This window comes from Oncorhynchus keta, chromosome 14 (genome assembly GCF_023373465.1).
Source record: "Oncorhynchus keta strain PuntledgeMale-10-30-2019 chromosome 14, Oket_V2, whole genome shotgun sequence".
In the NCBI taxonomy this organism is placed as follows: Eukaryota; Metazoa; Chordata; class Actinopteri; order Salmoniformes; family Salmonidae; genus Oncorhynchus; species Oncorhynchus keta.
In genome coordinates, this window is record NC_068434.1 from 37,362,445 (window position 1) to 37,388,820 (window position 26,376).

The 26,376-nt window shown below is 40.6% G+C and overlaps 1 protein-coding gene across 2 annotated transcripts in view; it reads right to left on the reverse strand.

The window, feature by feature from the left end:
- Positions 1–8,147: 8,147 nt before the first annotated feature.
- LOC118393367 (polypeptide N-acetylgalactosaminyltransferase 9) overlaps positions 8,148–26,376 on the reverse strand; it is a 91,179-nt gene continuing 72,950 nt past the window's right edge. For both annotated transcript variants that reach the window (XM_035785985.2, XM_035785988.2), the window contains 3 exons: positions 20,652–20,747; positions 10,010–10,177; positions 8,148–9,620 (listed from right to left, as the gene is read on the reverse strand). In XM_035785985.2, coding sequence (XP_035641878.2) covers positions 9,474–9,620; positions 10,010–10,177; positions 20,652–20,747 — 411 coding nt within the window. In that variant the 3' untranslated portion in view covers positions 8,148–9,473. The remainder of the gene's footprint in view (positions 9,621–10,009; positions 10,178–20,651; positions 20,748–26,376) is intronic.

Sequence of the window (26,376 nt, forward strand, 5' to 3'; positions counted from 1 at the left end):
TAAACAAAGCTTAGAGTGTCCTGGAGTGGATTGACATTTGCTCTTAAGACAAGGAGCTTTGTCTGCTCTGCTTTCTGTACCTATCCCTGTAAAATCATACACCACATAACCAAAGGTATGTGGACTCCTGCTCATCTAACATCTCCTACCAAATGCATTGCCATTAACATGGAGTTAGTCCCCCTTTGCTGCTATAACAGCCTCCGCTCTTCTGGGAAGGCTTTCCACTAGATGTTGGGACTTGCTTCCATTCAGCCACAAGAGCATTAATGAGGTCGGGCACTGATGTTGGGCGATTAGGCCTGGCACGCAGTCGGTGTTCCAATTTATCCCAAAGATGTTCAATGGGGTTGAGGTCAGGGCTCTGTGCAGGCCAGTCAAGTTTTTCCACACCGATCTCAATAAACCATTTCTGTATGGACCTTGTTTTGGGCACAGGGGCACTGTCATGCTGAAACAGGAAAGGGCCTTTCCCAAACTGTTGCCACAAAGTTGGAAGCACAGAGTCGTCTAGAATGTCATTGTATAATGTAGCGTTAAGATTTCCCTTCACTGGAACGAAGAGGCCTAGCCCGAACCACGACCATTATTCCTCCTCCACCAAACGTTACAGTTGGCACTATGCATTCGGGCAGGCAGCGTTCTCCTGGCATCTACCAAACGCAAAGTCCAATGGCGGCAAACTTTATACCACTCCAGCTGATGCTTGGCATTGCACATGGTGATCTTAGGCTTGTGTGTGGCTGCTCAGCCATGGAAACACATTTTGTGAAGCTCCCAACGAACAGTTATTGTGCTGATGTTGCTTCCAGAAGCAGTTTGGAACTCGGTAATGAGTGTTGCAACCGAGGACAGAATATTTTTTACTCGCTACATGCTGCAGCACTTGGCGGCCAAGTTCTCTGTAGCCTACCACTTTGCGGCTGAGCTGTTGTTGCTCCGAGACGTTTCCACTTCACAACAACAGCACTTTTGACCGACTGACTTGTTGGAAAGGTGGTATCCTATGACGGTGCCAAGTTGAAAGTCACTGAGCTCTTCAGAAAGGGCCATTCTACTGCCAATGTTTGTCTATGGAGACTGCATGTCTGTGTGCTCAATTTTTTACACCTGTCAGCAACAGGTGTGGCTGAAATAGCCAAATTCACTCATTTGAAGGGGTGTCCATATACTTTTTATAATTTGACAAACTACGCTGAACAAATATCTAAACGCAACATTCAACAATTTCAAATATTTTACTGTTACAGTTAATATAAGGAAATCAGTCAATTAAAATAAATTCATTAGGCCCTAATCTATGGATTTCACATGACTTAGAGTACATAAACTCAGCAACTGCATTTATTTTCAGCAAACTTAACATGTGTAAATATTTGTATGAACATAACAACTCAGACATAAACTGAACAAGTTCCACAGACATGTGACGAAGAGAAATGGAATAATGTGTCCCTGAACAAAGGGGGGGTCAAAATCAAACGTAACAGTCAGTATCCGGTGTGTCCACCAGCTGCATTAAGTACTGCAGTGCACCAGATTTGCCAGTTCTTGCTGTGAGATGTTACCCCACTCTTCCACCAAGGCACCTGTACGTTCCCAGACATTTCTGGGGGGAATGGCCCTAGCCCTGGCGTTCCGATCCAACAGGTCCCAGACGTGCTCAACGGGATTGAGATCCGGCCTCGTCGCTGGCCATGGCAAAACACTGACATTCCTGTGTTACAGGAGATCACGCACAGAACAAGCAGTATGGCTGGTGGCATTGACATGCTGGAGGGTCATGTCAGGGTGAGCCAGCAGGAAGGGTACTGCAGGAAGGGTACCACATGAGGGAGGAGGATGTCTTCCCTGTAACGCACAGCGTTGAGATTGCTTACAATGACAACAAGCTCAGTGCGATGATGCTGTGACACACCGCCCCAGACCATGATGGAGCCTCCACCTCCAAATTGATCCCACTCCAGAGTACAGGCCTCGGTGTAACACTCATTCCTTCGACGATAAACGCAAATCCGACCATCACCCCTGGTGATACAAAACCGTGACTCGTCAGTGAAGAGCACTTTTTGCCAGTCCTGTCGAGTCCAGCGATGGTGGGTTTGTGCCCATAGGCGACGTTGTTGCCGGTGATGTCCAGTGAGATCCTGCCTAACAACAGGCCTACAAGCTCTCAGTCCAGCCTCTCCAGCCTGTTGTGGACAGTCTGAGCACTGATGGAAAGATTGTGTGTTCCTGGTGTAACTCGGGCAGTTGTTGTTGCCATCCTGTACCTGTCCCGCAGGTGTGATGTTTGGATGTACTGATCCTGTGCAGGTGTTGTTACACGTGGTCTGCCACTTCGAAAACTATCAGTTGTCCGTCCTGTCTCCCTGTAGAGCAGTCTTAGGCATCTCACAGTACAGACATTGCAATTTATTGCCCTGGCCACATCTGCAGTCCTCATGCCTCCTTGCTGCATGCCTAAGGCACGTTCACGCAGATGAGCAGGGACCCTGGGCATCTTTGTTTTGGTGTTTTTCAGAGTCAGTAGAAAGGCCTCTTTAGTGACCTAAGTTTTCATAACTGTGATCTTAATTGCCTTCCGTCTGTAAGCTGTTAGTGTCTTTACGACCGTTCCACAGGTGCATGTTCATGAATTGTTTATGGTTCATTGAATAAGCATGGGAAACACCCTTTACAACGAAGATCTGTAAAGTTATTTAGATTTTTACGAATTACATTTTAAAAGACAGGGTCCTGAAAAAGGGACGTTTCTATTTTTTCCTGAGATTATATTATATGCATCTATTGGTCACAGATACAAAAAAAAAGGCAGGGGCATGGATCCAAAAACCAGTCAGTATCTGGTGTGACCATCATTTTCCTCATGCAGCGCAACACATCTCCTTCACAAAGAGTTGATCAGGCTGTTTATTGTGAACTCTGGAGTGTTGTCCCTCTCCTCATCAATGGCTGTGCGAAGTTGCTGGATATTGGCAGGAACTTGAACACGTTGTTGTACACGTCGATCCAGAGCATCCCAAACATGCTCAATTGGTGACATGTCTGGTGAGTATGCAGGCCATGGAAGAACGGGGACATTTTCAGCTTCTAGGAACTGTGAACAGATCCTTGCGACATGGGGCCGTGCATTATCATGCTGACACATGAGGTGATGGCGGAGGATGAATGGTACGACAATAGGCCTCAGGATCTTGTCACGGTATCTTTGTGCCTAAAAATGTCCATTGATCAAATGCATTTTTTTCTGTTGTCGGTAGCTTATGCCTGCCCATGCCATAACTCCACCGCCACCATGGGGCAGCATGCTAACTGCATGCTCCCTCTAAACTTAAGACATCTGTGGCATTGTGTTGCGTGACAAAACTGCACATTTTAGTGTCCTTTTATTGTCTCCACAACTGTGTAATGATCATGCTGTTTAATCAGCTTCTTGATATGCCACACCTGTCAGATGTATGCATTATCTTGTCAAATGATAAATGCTCACTAACAGGGATGTAAACCAATTTGTGCACAAAAGCAGAGAGAAATAAGGTTTTTGTGCGTCTGGAAAATGTCTCTTATCTTTTATTTCAGCTCTTTACATGGGACCAGCACTTTACATATTGTGTTTATATTTTGTTCAGTGTACCTTCAGTGTACCTCGTTCCTGAGTGGGGCAACGGTCTAAGGCACTGCATCTCACCCTGGTTTGAATCCAGGCTGTATTACAACTGGCTGTGATTGGGAGTCCCATCGGGCAGCGCGCAATTGGCCCAGCGTCGTCCGGGTTTGGCTGGTCTAGGCCGTCATTGTAAATAAGAATTTGTTCTAAACTGACTTGCCGAGTTAAATTAAAAAATGACCATAGTCATCTGCTTTGACATTTTGTGCTGAGAACATATTAATAGTTAGAAATGCACTGTCGGTGCCATTATGACGCCCTTTACTTTGTATGTGTCTCTGGCTGGAATGGATATTGGAGGAGAACCTACAAGTTGTAGTAAGTGCAGCACCAACGCTAATGTAAGTCTTAATTGAGGTAAGACACATTAAAATGCTTATAAGGGAGTGTGGTCCCACAGCGAAAGCATATTCTAGAAACTTCAGCACATACTGCTCACTGAAGACTGTGGTCTGAGTGAGAATGGGATCTGCAGTTCTGTTTGTTTATTGAAAACAACTGACTTTTCTGTAGTTGTTTTCAATCAACAATATTATTTTCTGTGGATCCGAGTGGACAACAACTGGCAGTTGACATTAGCATTTATAAAACACTTACCCACTGTTATGAAATGGTTATGAAGTACTCATATACTGTAGGTACCCTTCAAAGAAAGTAACACCACTTTTCTTTGTGTAGGGAAAGTCAATTATTTTTTGTTTTGCTGCGAAAGTCACTTCCTTTGGTCTTAAGTGAACACTGAAGGGCCCAGCCTCCGTCAATGATAAGTGCTGGTACTTTATCAGATAGGCTGCAGAGGCATATTGTATTTTCAGCACGATTCTTTAGTGACTTTCAGGAAAAATCAAGGGACGTTTGGCTCAAAGTAAGACTGTTGGGTACTTTCAGTTGGAGAGCGTTGTGAACCAAAGTGCTGCAAACTAATGTAATTAACTTTGTTAGACTTGAAATAGCAAACGTAACTCCCATTGACGAAAATAAAAAGACAATCAATTATTCATGCAAGCAAGCACGCACACACACACACGCACTCACACACATACACACACAAACACAAATGTCCAGTGCATCGCTAAGGTTTAAGAGACACTGAACAGATCAGCACAGATCACCTGTTCAACTGTGTCCACTCTACTGCAGTACTTTATTCCACTTAGCCCTCTGCACACATAAAATAATGCATGTCGCATTACCACATCAGTGCTAGGGGAGATTGATTTCATTCAGCTGTATTATTAGAGAATTGGAGGAGAGCCAATGGACAGGCAGTACAGGGGTTGTCTGTGACAATTCAATTACATGGCTCCATCTTTATGCCATTGTCAGTTGACCTGCCCAACTCAGTGGCCTTGTGGTTCGAGTGTCCAGCCTGAGTTTGAAAGGTTGCGAGTTTGATCCTCGGTCGAGTCATACCAAAGACTGCAAAAATGGGACCTGATGTGTCTCTGCTTGGCACTCAGCATAATACGGAGGCCGTATGCACCACTTCCAGACGTGTTTTTCTGCTGATTGTTCAGAAAAAAAATGATTTTGGTCTTGAGGGTATGGTTTGATGTGGGTGTGTCATGTTCGCTATATCGTACCTTGGCAGTTATAGTTGTTTGTCCCTCTAGAGTCACGGAGGCAACATTTCCCCCTCTAAATAGTCAGAATTAGATAAGTCAAGAAATCTGTAATTAATTTAGATTTTTTTTTGGTCAAGGAAGTCTTAGTTGTACAATTTGACATCTAGCTAAGGTGTTTGGTGCAATATTTCTCCAGTAAAAAAAATGCATTAAAACAAGTAGTGCACTGCAGTGCAGACAGTATCGAGTCATCGGTTGCTGCATTCCAGACTGATTCCTGAAACATGTTTACAACTTCAACAAGATGTCAGACTATCATAAATACAGCACAACGTACATGCTGTTGATCAGTGCCTAAAATCACTATCTGTTCTGAACAAAAATCGAAAGTCAACATGCAACCATTTCTAATATTTTACTGAGTTACAGTTCATACAAGGAAATCAGTCAATTGATATAAATTCATTAGGCCATAATCTATGGATTTCAAATGACTGGGAATACAGATATGCATCTCTTGGTCAGAGATTACCTTTAAAAAAATGTAGGATCAGAAAAGCAGTGGATTTCTGGTGTGATCTCCATTTGCCTCATGTAACGCGACTCCTCTCCTTCGCATAGAGTTGATCAGGCTGTTGATTGTGGCCTGTGGAATGTTGTCCCACTCCTCTTCAATGGCTGTGCACAGTGACTGGATATTGGCGGAAACTTGATGATGTTCTTCGGCTTGCAAGCCTCCCCCTTTTTCCTCCAAACATAACGATGGTCATTATGGCCAAACAGTTCTATTTTTGTTTCATCAAACCAGAGGACATTTCTCCAAAAAGTACGATCTTTGTCCCCATGTGCAGTTGCAAACCGTAGTCTGGGATTTTTATGGCGGTTTTGGAGCAGTGGATTTTTCCTTGCTGAGCGGCCTTTCAGGTTATGTCGATATAGGACTAGTTTTACTGTGGATATAAATCATTTGTACCTGTTTCCTCCAGCATCTTCACAAGGTCCTTAGCTGCTGTTCTGGGATTGATTTGCACTTTTTGCACCAAAGTATGTTCATCTCTAGGAGACAGAACGCGTCTCCTTCCTGAGCGGTATGACGGCTGCATAGCCCCATGGTGTTTATACTTGCGTACTATTGTTTGTACAGATTAACGTGGTACCTTCAGGCGTTTGGATATTGCTCCCAAGGATGAAACAGACTTGTGGAGGTCTACAATCTTTTTTCTGAGGTCTTGGTTGATTTCTTTTGATTTTCCCATGATGTCAAGCAAAGAGGCACTGAGTTTGAAGGTAGGCCTTGAAATACATCTGCAGGTACTCTCAAATGATGTCAATTAGTCCATCAGAAGCTTCTAAAGCCATGACATAATTTTCTGGAATTTTCCAAGCTGTTTAAAGGCGCAGTCAACTTAGTGTATTTAAACTTCCGACCCACTGGAATTGTGATACAGTGAATTATAAGTGAAATAATCTGTCTGTAAACAATTGTTGGAAAAATTACTTGAGTCATGCACAAAGTAGATGTTCTAACCAACCTGCCAAAACTATAGTTTGTTAACAAGAAATTTGTGGAGAAAAACTCGTTTTAATGACTCCAACCTAAGTGTATGTAAACTTCCGACTTCAACTGTATATACTGTAGCTATGCAGATCTTTTTACCCATTACACAAATTTCAGGGTAGGATTCAATTTATTTAAAAAATCAAAAATGTGCTGCCCATTTATTAATGTATTTACTTTTAGTGATTTGGTGCCCAGAATTATGTGCATTTTGGTTAGGCCAGAATGAGACAGTAAAATAAATATTGGATGGGGAAATTATCATTTTATCTCAGGGATCTCATAAACATTAACATTAATACATTAGACGCGACTTATTCAAATTCAACATAAAGTTACCTCTGACAAATAGTCAGGAATTGCACAGGGTGTTTCTTGAACTGAACTATTATTCTTAATTAATTACGAGTTAAGATTCAACAGAATAGATAATAGATGGATTATAATGAATGTTTTGGGGCTTTCAATTGTAGACCAATGGGATATTTTATTTTACATATCTTCAAAGTATCCTATATCTACAGCCTACAGTGGGTTTATGTTTATTTTGAAACCTCATTAAACTATATGCTTCAGTGCTCTCCTCTTTCTTGTACGTCCCAGTAATTGCCATCAATGTTTCTGTAGAATAATTATCTGATTGCAGTAACAAGCTGCCTACATATATATGTGATCAGACAACGCAACACAGTTTATAGGCCAATAGTTTGCAATGTTCCCAAACCAAGTCTGACAGAATCTCACAGCAGTGTGACTGACTGTATTTCCCAATGGGTCCTATGAGATTCTGTGTGACTCACCCTTCCCCCTTCATTTGTCAGAGAGTGCTCCCTTCGTCTGTCTGAATAATGAAGTCACCTCTCCCCGTTGGCTGGGATCCAGGCATAAAAATACTATTGTCAGCATGACAATGAGAAACTACCAGGTCTCCTTCCCATGAGAGCTATGTGTCCTTTTCCACCTGCACCTCTCACCCCCACACCGCTCCCCTTTCTACCACCCCTCTGCCACCCAGCTCATCACTCACTGTCACACTATCTGTCTGTACGGCACGTGAGCGAGAATGAAACGTGTAATGCATACCCTGTCCGACGAACCGCTTTGGTCTCCGCTAGGAGGTGCACAATAGCTATTGTCTCATATTCAACCGCTTAATGCTAATCCACGAGATGACATTCAATGACATTTCTTGCAAGTCACATTCATCAGCTTTCAAAATATCATCCCTTTGTAAAGAAAATGTTATGGGCACATGAGTCATAGCAATCACAATCCCCTTTGCACCTACATTTTGACCATTCAGTATAAATAAATGAGAGACAAAATATGAGAGGCACCAAAAAAGGTTTAGAGAGAGTTATTTATCTTCAAAGCTGTTCACTTTTTGGCCGGGCATCAGAAAATACAGTGGGAAAAGAGTTTCTTGCTGAGCGTAATAAATTGGAACGCTTTCAGTACTTTGTGAAGACCTGTTATTCTGTGGGTGGGTTTTAACGATTAGAGAGTTGCGAGGCCATTATCCAGTAGGAGGCTGTAAGTGGAAACACAACAAAGGCAGGTAAGTGGGCTTACACTGTCAAAGTCAAACAACCACCCGCATCTGGCTTTACATCTGTAAAAATAGGCCCTGGCTTCCATGTAACATGCAGTGAACATCATTGTGGGTAAGGAACATCTTTAGAAATCCTGAAATGTTCCAATATGTACACTGCCTGGCTCTGTACACAATGGTTTAAAATATAGCTACTTTTTTTTTATTAATGCAGTTAATTAAAACATTTTATTATCCTAACTTTTCTTGGAGGACTGATACCAATTTCTATTTTACAATATATTACTATTATTTAGACATCTTTACATTGGTTTATATATTAATTACTTTAACATAATTTGTACATGCTTGTGGAATTGACATTCCCTGGTCAGATGAAGCATAAGGATGTAAAAAGGCACGCTGTTGCTCTGATAATTAGTGGCAAGCAATACAGTCAAAAGAAAAATACAAAATAATATCCTTTTGTATTTGTGAGAACAGTAGTTGCTTTGCATTCTTATAAGTTCATCAGGAAGATGAACAGCTTTTTGAGTCATATAAAAAAATCTCTTATCAGGATTGTGAAATGTCCAAAGCAATTATCCAAATGACAGCCTGAAGTAATTACAGATTGATATGGCAACTGATAAGCAATTTCATATTTTGATCTGCTCAGTCGAATTAACAAAATGACTCGCTCCAACCTCATCTGCAAAGATTCCTGGGATTGGCTTTATATCAAAATCACAATTCTTGTCATTGTCAGTGTTGAACTACATTGGGAGTTTCATTCAAGTGTCTTATTATTATTTTGTACATGTTCTGTAAGAAATTTAGAGTATTTCAAACAGTACTATATAGCTCGCTGTAAGCCTATGGTATGGTCTCCACATTTGACCCCCAGCTCAGCTGAACACATACTGTATATTGATCATATTCTTCTGAAGATTCAGCAGTTGAAAGCTTTTTGCTCTAAGGGGAGGGCTCAGTGCACACAGTCCATGGAATAATCCATACACTGTGAACTCATCTCATCAGTCCCAGGGCCTATAGCTATCTCATATGAAATGCTCTCTGACTGTCTGTCCATGGGTTTTGTCTTCCAAGACTGAAATTATATAATTTTCTCAGAGGTAATGTCTTGCCTCAATGCCTCGGATGCTTTATCCAGTTCCGTATCACCCACTTTTGACCAGAACACCTCTGCACCACCAGTCGAAGGCCAAAGTTGGCATCTTTGGACATCTCCACCTCCAGGCACCGTCCAGTGTCCCTGCTGATGATTGGACCATTCTGCAAAACAAGACACGAAAGGATCCTATCAAAAACACTGATATTGAAATAGAACACATTGAATCCTCAAATCACTCTCTATATTCCTGATGGTAGGTATTATGTTCAAATAGTGTTACTATTACCCGCTCCTTACAGGCACACTCGGTCATGTGACAGTTGTGAATGCAAATGCACTGAATGGACGTGGGATTTGGCATACTCTTCTACAATGGAGGGACCTTTATCAGCAGTAACAACATTTAACACATAGCTCATACTATTATAGAGAACAATTTATTTTCCTCTATGTATGCAATACATGACTCAGTTCATTTGAAGAAGCTAGCGGCTCTTCCAGAAACATGGATCAATTATTGTATTTGAATCCATTTGTGTTTTGATTTTACCTGTGTAAAATCCCACAGCCTCTGCGAAACCCGTGAAACAGAGTCACATTTTTTCAAGCTGGGCGTGCGCCCTCTTCCGTCGTCAATGAGACATTTTGTATTGGGCAGGAAGGTGGTTGACCCTAGGGGTCCTAACTGCAGCAGGCCCTCTGTTGAGTAACGGGCAAGCTGAAAAACAGAGATGAACATCAGGCAGTTAATTTGATTATAACAAAAAGAAACATGGATCCAAAATGCTGTACATTTGAGTAAAGGCTGCAAATACAATTGGTAAGTAGTGCACCAGGAAGTATTTTCACCATCCAACTCTAATTCAGTGAGCCAATTCATTAGCTGTATGCAGACTGTATGTCTTCGGACATGATAATACAGAACAGAGGCACAGTTTATTAATGCTAAAGATCTTTTCAACCAGACATAATCCCCGGTCATTCAATCCAGTACTAGAAAGTGTGTGTGTCTGTGTGTCGTATCTGTTACTTAAGGATACAGTAGAAATAGCATCCATTATTCATTACACTGATCCTCTCACAGAAATGAGTAGATAAAGATAGGTGGGTCTTCAATACAGCCCAACATAGCAATATTCTGCTCTTCCCCATTGTTCCACAGTCATCCAGGTAAAAGGGGGTGTTGTAACGGAGGTAACTGTATGAACCAGAACAAGAGGAGGTCGGGGTCGATCAATATAACGGAATGCTTTTGAACCCATATTGTTGACGACTCGGCTTAGATGGACATTATGTGAGCCTTGCAGCTGAATGAATGGCTGCTGCTGCAGGCTGATATTTTCTGTTACCACTCCCTTAAACCACATACTCAGAGCTGGATAAACAATATACAAGCCAGCTCATGTGGGGACAGTGGCGGTCCTGGAGCTCTGGCTGAAGGTGACAAAGTGCTCTTTGTGCAGAGTGCAGCACATAAAGAGACACCAATTTGGAACACATGAAAAATGTGAAATAGGTTCATCACTTACTTGTCCAGACTTTTACTACCTTGGATCTGGTGAAGGTCCTGTGGCTGATTGCCTTTTCACTATTTCTATTGAAATACCAAGGGAATGTACTTCAAATACCATCTTTTCAAATCTTTTTCATGCTGAAAACAAGTGTACAATGTATATCCTGGAGGAGTAAAGTCGATCCTTGAAGTTAAACTCTATCCATATTTTTCTGTGTCTTGGGATGTTAAAGTGACCATATTGCCAACACACCGGCAGTCACAAATCATGACCAGTCAAACTCTAACTGACAGTTGAGACCCCACAGGCTTCTCCAAAAGTATGCTCTGATGCCGCTGATGTTCATTAGTAGCATACCAAACTTGCCAATGGCTAGTCGCTAATGGCCTGGTACTCTATTGGTACTCTATTGTCCCTCTAATCACTCTGACATCAATGCAAATGGATTGAAAATCAAATCAAAAACTTAATCAGAGCCCTGGCATTAAGAGTCTGAGCGGAATAGGATCACCTGTTGAGCAGCGAGAGCCTGCTCCTCATAGCTGGTTGATGCATGGAATGAAATGTGTTCATATGAGCCCAACGTATACTGCCTATGCTATGTAATTGCGTGAGAAAACAGAGTTTTGATGGCCTCTATTAAAAAGAGGAGGATCCCATCAGCTTTCTATAAACTAGGCCTACTAATAGCCTATTAAGCATATTGCTTCACTTTACAACCGGAGTAGCCTACCTGGCTGGCACGAAAAAGAACAGCTGGAAAAGTGTCCTCCATTAGATATTGAAGTGCATGTCTATTTTCCCCCTGCTCCTGTTCTGACAGTTGCATAATAATTGCCCATTATACAGTAAATCAATTTCACACATTTATTATTAAGTACATGTAAAGACAAGATTACATTGAGAATAGTCTGATGGGTGAGAATATTATCACTTGTGAATGATGCCCAGCAGATGCAGAAATATGTATTTTAATAAACCCAGTCAATGTGCAATAACGTATGAAAACAGTTTTGACTTGCAACTATTAAAAAGGCGATCCCAGTTTTCTTGTGATACAGTATATTTATTGTTCAATTCTTAAATGTAAGCACATGAATACGCTTTCCAACCGGTGTAACCTACCCGGCATATTAAAAACTGTAACCACCGGAAGCTCTTCCTCCATTCACTATTCGAGTGCATGCTATGTTTTTTTGTGGGCCATTTTCAATAAAACAAATTCCCACACTTATATTAGTAGGATAATTAGTAGACTAGAGCAGATAAGTTTCATGCAACTTTTTTCAAATCATCATCAGACTCGCATCATGCAGCTTTAGTTATGATACAAACCTTAGCCGAGATGTTTTGATTTCTAATATATCCTAAAGTTGCATAAATCCCTCATACAGTTATAAATGAAGCATACAGTGCCTTCAGAAAGTATGAACACCCTTTGACTTTTTTCACATGCTGTGTTACAGCCTGAATTTAAAATGGATTAAATTAAGATTTTGTGTCACTGGCCTACACACCCCATAACGTCAAAGTGATTAATAAAACATGAAATATTTAACCCATTTGTTATTGTCAGCCTAAATAAAATGACTACCTTATTTCTGTACCACACAAACAATTATCTGTAAGGTCCCTCAGTCGAGCAGGGAATTTCAAATACAAAGGCCAGGGAGGTTTTCCATTGGCTAGCAAAGAAGGGCACCTATTGGTACAGTACATGGGTAAAAAAAAATGTAAAAAACATACAATGAATTTCCCTTTGAGCATTGTGAAGTTATTAATTACACTTTGGATGGTGTATCAATACACCCAGTCACTACAAAGATACAGGTGTCATTCTCAACTCAGTTGCCACAGAGGAAGGAAACCGCTCAGGGATTTCACCATGAGGCCAATGGTGACTTTAAAACAGTTACAGAGTTTCATGGCTGTGATAGGAGAAAACTGAGGATGGATCAACAACATTGTAGTTACTCCACAATACTAACCTAAAGGACAGTGAAAAGAAGGAAGGCTGCACAGAATACAAATATTCAAAGAAAATAACTTTACAGTATGCCCTGAATATAAAGTGTTATGGGTATCCTTGTCATCAGCAAGGACAAAGGTGTTTTAGGATAAAAGGAAACAGAACAGAGCTAAGCACAGGCAAAATCCTAGAGGAAAACATGGTTCAGTCTGCTTTCCAACAGACACTGGGAGACAAATTCACCTTTCAGTAGGACAATAACCTAAAACACAAGGCCAAATTTACACTGGAATTGCTTACCAAGATGACATTGAATGTTCCTGTGTGGCCTAGTTACAGTTTTGACTTAAGACGGCTTGAAAATCTATGGCAAGACTTGAAAGTGGCTGTCTAGAAATGATCAACAACCAACTTGTTAGAGATTGAAGAAATGAAAAATAATAATTAGGAAATTATCCCAGAGAAGTTGGTGTTTGGTGGATATATTGCCACGGGTGTTGTTAGGACCGGGACTAAGTGTTATTGCAATGTATCTATGGACATGACCCAGTTGTTCGTTCTAAATGTGTTATTGCCATATTGGTTTGAAACGTTCTGATCCCTTGCTTGCTAGCTAGCCAACTACGGCTAACTTACAGTCACATCAAACTGCGCACCTAGAATAACAGCAAAGTAGCTGCATTTGCATTTGTTAAAGCTGTTTTCTAGTGACATTTATTCGGATATATCCATAACAATGAGCTAATGATGCGCGATTTCACCTGACATAGAAAATGTGCTCGTCAGGACACTGTTCAGAGAAGCTAAGTTAGCCAACAACACAGCTATCACAATCACTTCAAACTGAAGCTGGGAAGACTGAAAACTATCTACAATTAATTTTGTTTGACATGTTTTCTATTGGCATTTGTTTGTATATATCCATAAAAATTATGCCAGCTGATTCTTGATTTCGACTGGCTGAGAAAAGCGGTCTGCCCGTCTGTCTCAACCCAATTCCCGGCATGTGCATTACTATGGGACAGCTGATGATTGAATTTCAGTACTGAAACAATGTACAAATGTCAGAAAGACAGACAGTAAGGTTTATACAAATCTCCACTGTTGACAACCAAATGCTAGTCTAAACAAATGGGAGATAATGTCTAGATGCTTTTATAGTGGAGATCAAGATTATAAATTGTCTGCATGGGCTGATGAGACAGTGGATTGGTCAGTGAGATGGAACAGAGTAAATAGGCATTTCAACATCATTGTTTTAGCCGGTTATAAATTGTGGAATAGATACCAGCTGGAATGTGGTTTTAACCAATCAGCATCCAGGATTAGACCCATGTGTTGTATAATGTGCAAATATTGTACAACTGTGAGAGAAAAATAACACATTTACCTGATTTGTTTGATATTAACAGCTAACAATTAATAGTTAACAAATAGTAAGACATTTATGTTCTATTAATGCTGTGTTTCTGTAAAGGGATGGTTTCCACTCTAGCTTCCTGCAGTTAGTCTGGGCGTATGGTCAAGGGAATGGGTTTTTTCTAGAAATAGCTTGAGCTGACAATGACTTGGTGATAAATATCTACAGCTGGCATTCCATAGACAAGATGTGGTGTGTGTGACCCGAGACAGAGATAGCCTGGAAGAGTTTAGGACAATCCCTCATTGTCTCATCTTCATCCTGGCATCTGGGAAACTAAGCCAGGTTGGGGATAAAACAACATCTATGCAGATAACCAGGAGATGAACCCAAGGTGGCTTGTGGTGCCCCTAAGTCAGCACAGGAGGGGTGGAACCAGCCCTGACTAAGCATTTTTAGGTCTCCTATATAAGATCTCTGTTTTTTCATTATCGGTTAAGCTCTCTGCAACATGCACTTCAGAGTGTGCTGTTTACCAGCTTCGTTATTGCAATAATCAATCGCTATTAAATAAAGATGATTGTTTGAAGAAATTACAAAGTCTCTCTCAGTATAAATTTCCACGACACAACCCAGGTGTACTAAGCTTTTAGAGATTTATTCAGAAAATACTCACAGCTGTAATCGACGCCAAAGGTGATTCTATCATGTATTGCCACAGGGTGTGAATACTTATGTAAATGAGATATTTCGGTATTTCATTTTCAATAAATTTGCAAACATTTCTAAACACACTTTGCCATAATGGGTGTTGTGTGTAGATGGGTGAGAAAATTATCTATTTAATCCATTTTGAATTCAGGCTGTAACTCAACAAAATGTGGAATAATTCAAGGGGCATGAATACGTTCTGAAGGCAATGTAGGAGGACCTGTTTCAAATGATCACTTTGTTAAAGAACAGCTGCATGTGCACACTCCCTCAGAAATCGTTTGGGGAAAATGTCCTTTCTATTTTATTCAGCTACATTCAATTGTTTACTTCTTACCATATAATAATATAAAATAATGCCCCAGGAATTTTAAGCAAATCTTATCTGCTAAATGAACTAGTGTAACCCACAGCCATATGGCATAGCCAGATCTGGGCCTGACATAAGGACAACTCAGAATATGCTATTCTGTTCTTCTGAAATAATCCACATTTTCTTCACATCATTATGTTTCTTTAGACCTGCCTATAATAATGGATGTATTGTGATGGTGTAGGCTATATTACATTTATTTACTCAACTTTTTCAAATGTAGATGTTTCAAAAGGTCTGCATCACTGGCTTGTATGCAATGTGTGGAAGCCTGGAGATGCTAAATGTATTGATGTTCAGTTATGGTCAATTACCATGAGACCGGCAGTTATGTGCTTGACAGTGACCGTCTGACAAAATGTCATGACCGACACAGCTCTATCTGTATCACAAAGTGGTAGCCGTTTTCCATACTGTTTTAATCACTATAACCCTGTTTGAACATGGATTCCTTCCTGGCAGCAAGACGAATACATCTTAAACGATTATGTGATTTCATTTGTCATTCATTCATTTCACTCTTATTTTTTCTTCTTTCAAATGTCCTCCAACTGACTTTCCATCCTGGTGTTTAGGGGCTGTGTAAATGTGTAGCAACTGGCGTGATAAACTGATTCATCAGTAGTGGAAATGAGAACTGTAGACAGTCCAGCAATATAATCCCTGTTAAAATGTGTTTACAGTGTTAAGGAGTGGATGCCTTTATTTCCTAACGCAATTAAAATCTGACTATAACAAATCATTTGCCACCATAAGGAAAGTATTATGCCAAGCCAATCAACCTGTTCTCAAAACATTAGAGCCTGATGCTCAATTACTTGGCGCAGTAAAGTTTGGGTGGGAGCCTCTTTGGGTCAGGCTAATCATGAGTTTCCTAATTGGCTCATTAACACTAGGCTGGGGTACAGTATAGTAAATATGATGTATGTGTGTTATTGTATAGCAGGAAGTATTTCAGAGTGAGACTTCTTGCTATGGAAATCCCCCCCTCCGCACCTCGGTCTACCACGGAGCGACAGCTCTGCAATGTGCCACTCTGAGATTGCTGTACTGTACTCCACTGTACAATTACATTAGTTTGAGGCCTATCATCCCATTTCTATAAAGCTGCTGCCTATGCTCTCCGAACAATTACACTGCATTAGTAGCTTTTCAATGTAAATAGTATATCTTTTTATGACTGCTGAATACCAACTATCAATCACTTAGATTGTGTACTTTCAGATAGATAGCTCATGAAACAACTACTCTATATCCCTCTAGAGATCGTGCGTTCTTCTGTCTCTTCTCTCAACTCCCTACTACATCGCACAGTTTGGGCTTGATCTAAATTTATCTCTAGAGAAACTGCACATTGCGCTCACAGAAGAAAACTTAACAAAATGGAAATCAATTAAAATGAACTGACGTTGGTAAATTAGTTGTTTAATAAACAAAAAATACACTTAAAGTCGTTAGTTTACATACACTTGGAGTCATTGGTTGGAGTCATTAAAACTTGTTTTCAACCACTCCAAAAATGTATTGTTAACAAACTATAGTTTTGGCAAGTCGGTTAGGACATCTACTTTGTGCATGACACAAGTCATTTTTCCAACAATTGTTTACAGACAAGTTATTTTACTTATAATTCACTGTATCACAACTCCAGTGGGTCAGAAGTTTGCATACACTAAGTTGACTGTGCCTTTAAACAGCTTGGAAGATTATGTCATGGCTTTAGAAGCTTCTGATAGGCTAATTGACATCATTTGAGTCAATTGGAGGTGTATCTGTGGATGTATTTCAAGGCCTACCTTCAAACTTGGTGCCTCTTTGCTTGACATCATGGGAAAATCAAAAGAAATCAGCCAAGACCCCAGAAAAATAATTGTTGACCTACGCAAGTCTGGTTCATCCTTGGGAGCAATTTCCAAATGCCTGAACGTACCACGTTCATCTGTACAAACAATAGTACGCAAGTATAAACACCATGAGACCACACAGCTGTCATACCGCTCAGGAAGGAGGCGCGTTCTGTCTCCTAGAGATGAACGTATTTTGGAACACCATCCCAACTGTGAAGCATGGGGTTGGCAGCATCATGTTGTAGGGGTGCTTGGTGCAGGAGGGTCTGGTGCACTTAACAAAATAGATGGCATCATGAGATAAGGAAATTATGTGGATATATTGAAGCAACCTCTCAAGACATCAGTCAGGTTAAAGCTTGGTCGCAAATGGGTCTTCCAAATGGACAATGACCCCAAGCATACTTCCAAAGTTGTGGCAAAATGGCTTAAGGACAACAAAGTCAAGGTATTGGAGGGGCCATCACAAAGCCCTGACCTCAATCCTATAGACACTTTGTGGGCAGAACTGAAAAGGCATGTGCGAGCAAGGAGGCCTACAAACCTGACTCGGTTACACCATGTCTGTCAGGAGGAATGGCCCAAATTCACCCAACTTCTTGTTTGAAACTTGTGGAAGGCTACCTGAAACATTTGACCCAAGTTGAACAATTTCAAGGCAATGCTAACAAATACTAATTGAGTGTATGTAAACTTCTGACCCACTGGGAATGTGGTGAAAGAAACAAAAGCTGAAATAAATCACTATACTATTATTCTGACATTTCACATTCTTAAAATAAAACTGGTGATCCAAACTGACCTAAGACAGGACATTTTTATTAGGATTAAATGTCAAGAATTGTGAAAAACTGAGTTTAAATGCATTTGGCTAAGGTGTATGTAAACTTCTGACTTCAACTGTAACTGACATTTTAGTTAATCGCTCAGCACTACATTGAGTAGAACTTTCAACTTTAAATATTTTTTTCTACAAAACTTAGAAATATGCTGTTTTCACATATGTTGACACTGGTATTGTGCTGGAGATAATGAAATGAGGTTGAAAAGTGTTGAAATTTACCTTAATAAATCCCCTTTGGGCTAGGGCTCCCGCTAGTGGGACAACTTCCAGTGAAACTGGAGGGCACGCAATTCAAATAAATAATCATAAAAATGATGGATATTAAACATTTAGGTACATAAGTTTCTTATATCAGTTGAAAGCTGAAAAGAAGTATGTTCAATAGGAAACCGATTTTAGCTTGTTGCGTTCTGTCTTCATTGCGAGCAAATACATGAATTTCCAAGACTGTGTCCCTGTACTAAAACTGATATTTCTTATTCGTTTTGGAAGTTACAAGCCTGGGCTCTCAAAAAAAAAGAAATCCGGTTGATTTTTCTTTGGGTTTTCTCCTGTATGGTCGGCTTGCCTAGGAGAATATAACACAATAGAGATGGTCTCTATTGTGTTATATTCTCCTAGGCAAGCCGACCATACAGTACAGAATCATTGGACAGAACACATGGGGGTTGAGCAACAGCAGGAGACCAGCGTGTGATGTGAAACACCCTGCTTGCGTGCACAATGGCACCCTATTCTGTATGAGAATGACATCCTATGCCATTTGGACACAGCCCCTGACTACTACAGATCCCCATGCTGGGGTCTTAAAAAGCCTCTTAGCATAAATGGTTCAAACAGAGTGCAACAAACATCATCCACTGCTCCATGTACACCACACACATCAGGTATTCCTGCTGGGATGAGCCAGGTGGGTTGAGTGGGGCGACCCTGGCCCTGGAATCACCATCCTCTGCCATGCCCTATATCAGGATTAGCCCAAATGGACAAGGTGAGCCATTGTCATCTTGGTTTTAAACCTCCTTACAAGAGGCATGAGGGAAACAGAGAGACTAATAAAGATTTATTCCGCACAATTACATTTTTTATACATAATAGGAAAAGTTCAGTAAAATCAAAACGACTCTAAAAATGGAATTGGATCCTGTGTAGTAGCTTTGTAATCTAATGATACAATGACATAACATTCATTTCCATTTGTTTATTTCCCCTGAGGGTCGGATTAAAGACTCAGTGTAGCTTTACTGGACCTCACTGAGCTCTCTCCGGAGGAGGGAAGGGAAAAGAGCCAGCCAACACTGCAACTATTTTATATTCAGCATGCGACTGATAATAAACATGTCACTCCGCATCCAGAGGGGGAAAAAAATCAGCCATGAATAATATTTGCATGATTGCAGGCACAGAGAAATAGTTGCAAAGACCCTTTTGCCCTCACACTCACAGGTCAGCACCTAGTGAATATTCTATAATGGAACTACCAGGGAGGACATTGATTAAAATATTAGAATAAACAAATGGGAAAGAAAAAAATCAATCGAATTATGAATTTTACTGAACAAAATTATAAACCCAACATTCAACAATTTTACTGAGTTACAGTTCATATAAGGAACAAAGTCAATATATGTTTTATTTTATTTATTAGGCCTTAATCTATCGATTTCACATGACTGGGCAGGGGCGCAGCAAATGGGTTTTCCCAGGAGAGCATAGGCCCCTCCCACTTGGGAGCCATGCCCACCCAGGCCCAGCCAATCAGAATGATTTTATCCCCACAAAAGGGCTTTATTACAGACAGAAATACTTCTCAGTATCATCAGCTGTCCAGGTGGTTGGTCTCAGATGATCCTGCAGGTGAAGAACCTGGACGTAGAGCTCCTGTGCTGGCATGGTTACAAGTGGTTTGCAGTTGTGAGGCCATTTGGACATACTGCCAAATACTCTAAAACCACATTGGAAGCAGCTTATGGTAAGGCAATTAACATTACATTCTCTGGCAACTGCTCTGGTGGGCATTGCTGCAGTCAGCATGCCAATTGCACTCTCCCTCAAAACTTGAGACATCTGTGGCATTGTGTTGTGTGACAGAACTGGCCTTATATTGTCCCCAGTGTAATGATCATGCTTTTTAATCAGCTTCTTGATATGCCACACCTGTCAGGTGGATGGATTATCTTGGCCAAGGAAAAATGCTCACTAACAGGGATGTAAACAATTTTGTCCACAGAAATAAGCTTATTGTGCATATGGAACATTTCTGGGTTCTTTTATTTCAGCTCATGAAACATGGGATCAACATTTTACATGTGGCGTTTCTATTTTTGTTCATTATATTCTAAATATATTCACAATTCTGAGCTTATTTCCCCCAAAATGAAAAGTGATTTGTAGATTTTGCTTGGCTGTCAATATTGAGATAAGTGTTATACCAAGGCAATACACTGCATACTGTAAGAATAATGCTTAAATTATTTTGTAAAGAAAGAAGGTACCTTCATGTTCAACCAACTGAAAATGTAAACCTTCTTTATATTATTTGTAAATATACAAAAGAGAGTGAAATCTGCTAACCTGTGAGGACATCCCGTGGCAGGGGTAGAGAATTGCTTTGTCATCGTCCTCTGATCCTTGGTCCAGACAGTAGCCACTGGCCTTACTGTTCCTGACCTGCAACACACCAAAAAGCATAGACACTTTACTGTTCCTGACCTGCAACACACCTAACAATAGACACTTTCTGTTCCTGACCTGTAACGTACCAAACACAACATATACAGTAAGGCAAAAAAGTATTTAGTCAGCCACCAATTGTGCAAGTTCTCCCATTTAAAAAGATGAGGCCTGTAATTTTCATCATAGGTACACTTCAACTATGACAGACAAAATTAGATTTTTTTTTCTCCAGAAAATCACATTGTAGGATTTTAAATTCATTTATTCGCAAATTATGGTGGAAAATTAGTATTTGGTCACCTACAAACAAGCAAGATCTCTGGCTCTCACAGACCTCTAACTTCTTCTTTAAAAGGCTCGTTACCTGTATTAATGGCACCTGTTTGAACTTGTTATCAGTATAAAAGACACCTGTCCACAACCTCAAACAGTCACACTCCAAACTCCACTATGGCCAAGACCAAAGAGCTGTCAAAGGATACCAGAAACAAAATTGTAGACCTGCACCAGGCTGGGAAGACTGAATCTGCAATAGGTAAGCAGCTTGGTTTGAAGAAATCAACTGTGGGAGCAATTATTGGGAAATGGAAGACATACAAGACCACTGATAATCTCCTTCGATCTGGGGCTCCACGCAAGATCTCACCCCGTGGGGTCAAAATGATCACAAGAACGGTGAGCAAAAATCCCAGAACCACACGGGGGAACCAAGTGAATGACCTGCAGAGAGCTGGGACCAAAATAACAAAGCCATCAGTAACACACTACGCCGCCAGGGACTCAAATCCTGCAGTGCCAGACGTGTCCCCCTGCTTAAGCCAATACATGTCCAGGCCCGTCTGATGTTTGCTAGAGAGCATTTGAATGATCCAGAAGAAGATTGGGAGAATGTCATATGGTCAGATGAAACCAGAATATAACTTTTTGGTAAAAACTCAACTTGTCGTGTTTGGAGGACAAAGAATGGTGAGTTGCATCCAAAGAACACCATACCTACTGTGAATCATGGGGGTGGAAACATCATGCTTTGGGGCTGTTTTTCTGCAAAGGGACCAGGACGACTGATCCGTGTAAAGGAAAAAATGAATGGGGCCATGTATTGTGAGATTTGGAGTGAAAACCTCCTTCCATCAGCAAGGGCATTGAAGATGAAACGTGGCTGGGTCTTTCAGCATGACAATGATCCCAAACACACCGCCCAGGCAATGAAGGAGTGGCTTCGTAAGAAGCATTTCAAGGTTCTGGAGTGGCCTAGCCAGTCTCCAGATCTCAACCCCATAGAAAATATTTGGAGGGAGTTGAAAGTCCGTGTTGCCCAGCAACAGCCCCAAAACACCCCTGCTCTAGAGGAGATCTGCATGGAGGAATGGGCCAAAATACCAGCAACAGTGTGTGAAAACCTTGTGAAGACTTACAGAAAACGTTTGACCTCTGTCATTGCCAACAAAGGGTATATAACAAAGTATTCAGATAAACTTTTGTTATTGACCAAATACTTATTTTCCACCATAATTTGCAAATAAATTCAGTAAAAATCCTACAATGTGATTTTCTGGATTTTTTTTCTCATTTTGTCTGGCATAGTTGAAGTTTACCTATGATGAAAAATACAGGCCTCTCTCATCTTTTTAAGTGGGAGAACTTGCACAATTGGTGGCTGACTAAATACTTTTTTTGCCCCACTGTACTTTACTCTTCCTGAACTGCAGCACACAAAACAGCAGACACTCTACTGTTCCTGACCTGCAACACAGAAAACAACAGACAATTTACAGTTCCTAAACTGCAACACAAAAACAGCACCTAAAATGTACTGTTCATGATATGCATCACACCAAACAACAGACACTTTACTGTTCCTGACCTGCAACACAACAAACAGAGACACTTTACTGATCCTGACCTGCAACACACCAAACAACAGACTATTTCCTGCCCCTAACCTGCAACACACCAAACAATAGACACATTATTGTTCCTGACCTGCAGCACACAAAACAACAGACACTTCACTGTTCCTGAACTGTAACACACCAAACACCACATATACTTTACTCTTCCTGACCTGTAACACACCAACCCCGACACTTTACAGTTCCTAACCTGCAGCACAAAAACAGCACCTAACATGTACTGTACCTGGATCACACCAAACAACAGATACTTTAGTGTTCCTGACCTGCAACACACCAAACATCACATATACTTTGCTCTTCCTGACCTGGATCACACCAAACAACAGACACGTTACTGTTCCTGACCTGCAACACACCAAACAACACATAAACCTTACTGATCTTGAACTGTAATACACTAAACAACAGATACTTTACTGTTCCCTATCTGCAACAAACCAAAGGACACCTTAACTTTACTGTTTCTGACCTGCAACACACTAAAAAACAGGCACTTTACTATTCCTGACATGCAACACACGAAACAACATACTGTTCCTGACCTGCAACACACCAGTCACCACATCAACTTTATTATTCCTGACTTGCAACACACCAACCAACAGATAATTTACTGTTCCTGACCTGCACCAGACCAAAGAAAACAGACGCTTTAATGTTCCTGACCTGCAACATAACAAACACCACAAATACTTTTCTGGTCCTGACCCGGCATCACACAAAAAAACAGACACTTTACTGTTCCTGACCTGCAACACACCAAACAACACAGATATACACACATGAAGATGGAAATCAGGCTATGCTTAGATTCAGCGAAAGATGTACTAAGTGCATGTGTCTGTGAAAAGTTTGCATTTATTATTTTCAGAAGGGAATTAATGGTATAAACACAAAACTGTTGTTATAACTGTCACGCCTGGGTCTTAGTATTTTGTGTTTTCTTTAATTATTTGGTCAGGCCAGGGTGTGACATGGGTTTATGTTGTTGTATTTCGTATTGGAGTTTTTGTATTATTGGGATTGCGGCTGAGTAGGGGTGTTGTATGGGCTTGGCTGCCTGAGGCGGTTCTCAATCAGAGTCAGGTGATTCTCGTTGTCTCTGATTGGGAACAGTATTTAGGTAGCCTGGTTTCGCTTTGTATTTCGTGGGTGATTGTTCCTGTCCCTGTGTAGTTTTTCCAGATAGGCTGTAATAGGTTTCACGTTCCGTTTGTTGTTTTGTATTTTGTATAGTTATTTCATGTGTCACTTTCTTCATTTAAGTCATGAGTAACCACCACGCTGCATTTCGGTCCGACTCTCTTTCTACAAACGAAGAACGCTGTTACAATAACAGTCTTATCGAACCTATTTTCTATAATTTTTAGAACCTCTTGTCCAGAATATACTGTAAAAATATATAGTTTTGTAAATATTAGTAACAAGAAACGGCACTTTATCATCTCACATCTCATAAAGTAAGAATGTACACACTACAGTGATGAAAGATTCAATTTTAACCCAATGAGTCCCACCGTAACACCGGGATGTTTTGGACCCCTTTAAAACAGCTACAGACTTCTGAGATTTGTTCTGGACCATTGTATTTGTCTATTTCTTCTGCATCCGTATATACTGTACCAACCATTATTCTGTGTTTGTGAGACAAGGGCGGAACCAGAGGGAACCCGGAGTCGGGTCTTTTTACAAAAACATATGTAGAGTCTTAATAGTTTGAGCCAGTAAAAGCTATCTATAAAAAGCTGAGACTCTCATGAATATGCACGTGACATGTCTATGACACTGACAAGCATTAGAAGGTAAGGAGTTATTCTACATAGAAGATAATTGGAAATCCCAGGACATAGTGTCTATAATACTCTAATAAGCTCACATAGTTGCTGTCACAAACTACAAACTCCACACAGTTGTCACTGAATAGCTGTATATTCATTTCCCAGTGAGCAAACAAATCCATTTTTATCAGGTTTTTGCTTTGGCAGACCTTTTTTTTTGTTATTGACATCTGTCAAGAAAATTCATGAATGTACCAAGTTGCGCAGTATCACATCCGGCCATGATTGGGAGTCTCATAGGGTGAAGCACAATTGGCCCAGCGTCATCCAAGTTTGGCACGGGGTAGGCCGTCATTGTAAATAAGAATTTGTTCTTAACTGACTTGCCTAGTTAAAACTTCTCTGGGATATGTGGGACGCCATCGTCAACAACAGCCAGTGAGATTGCAGGGCGCCAAATTCAAAACAACAGAAATCTCATAATTAAAATTCCTCAAACATACAAGTATTATCCACCGTTTTAAAGATAAACTTCTTGTTAATCCATTTCAAAAAGGTTTTTACGGCTAAAGCACACCTTGCTTCCATTGAAAGCCTATCCACCATACAAAGACTTAGGACCCAGTTCACAGGCTCTGTGGCTTCCTCTACATGTGACCATTCTTTAGGCATTGTTTCAGGCTTTTACTCTGAAAAATGAGGGAAATTTCTATTCATCAGCCATGTGCCTGATCGGGAACACGCCTTTCTTGTTTCTCCTTTTCTGTTGACGAAGCTTTTGTCCACTTGAAATATTATTGATTATTTATGACAAAAACAAACGGAGGATTGATTTTAAACATCATTTGGCATGTTTCTACTGACTTTTATTGTACTTTCAAAAAAACGTTTAGTCTGGACTTAGTGCACACGCCTTAAGCATTCGGATTACTGGACAAAACACGCAAACAAAAAGGAGGTTTTTGGTCATAAAGAGGGACATTATCGAACATAACAAACATTTGTCTAACATGGAGACCTGGGAGTGCCACCAGATGAAGATCATCAAAGGTAAGTGATTCATTTTAATGCTATTTCTGACTTTTGTGACACTCTCCTTGGCTGGAAAATGGCTGTATGGGTTTCTGTGCTAGGTGCAACTCAATTAATGTCAGATATATGAAAAAACTATTTTTGCTGGGGTCTCAGGACTAATTGGCTTAATCTAAGATCATGTAAGCAAAATAAACCTCTCTAATCTCTTAGACTCCTCCTAGTCCAGATGGTAGTGTGGATTAATGTGCTTTTCAGACTATGTGATTGCATGTCTATCACTTTATTTCCACCTTGTGAATGTAACTGGTGTGAAATGGCTAGCTAGTTTGCAGTGCGTGCGAATAGCGTTGTAATCAGTGACCACTCTCTCGGAGACATTGAAAGTAGTTGTTTCCCTGCTGCAGCTTTTGTGAAGCGATAGCTAACAATGCTTTGTAGGCAGCAGTTGCTGATGTATTCAGAGGATCCTTGATTCCAAGCCCAGGTTGTGGTGAGGAGAGGGACAGAAACAATACTGTTACATGAAGACATCTATCATGTTGTGATGGCTGGTTAAAGTTTAAAGTTTTATTAGTCGTATGTATTTGATACACATGGTATACACTGTCCAACCAAATGCAACAACAATAAGAAATAATAAAACACAAGAATAAAGACAACTATAAAGTACATGGCTCAGTAGAACAGAATAAACATTTTTAGCATAAGTATAATACAGGAAGGCAGAATTTATAGTCATGTGTTGACACGTGTTTTGGGGAAGGGGGGATCAGGGGGCAAATGTTTAAATTGTGCAGTATTGACAAATCATAGTAAGAAACTGGTAGCAGCAGCTGTGATGTGTGTGTAGCATGAATGTGTTTGTGTGTGTATGTCTGAGCTGGTGGTCAATCC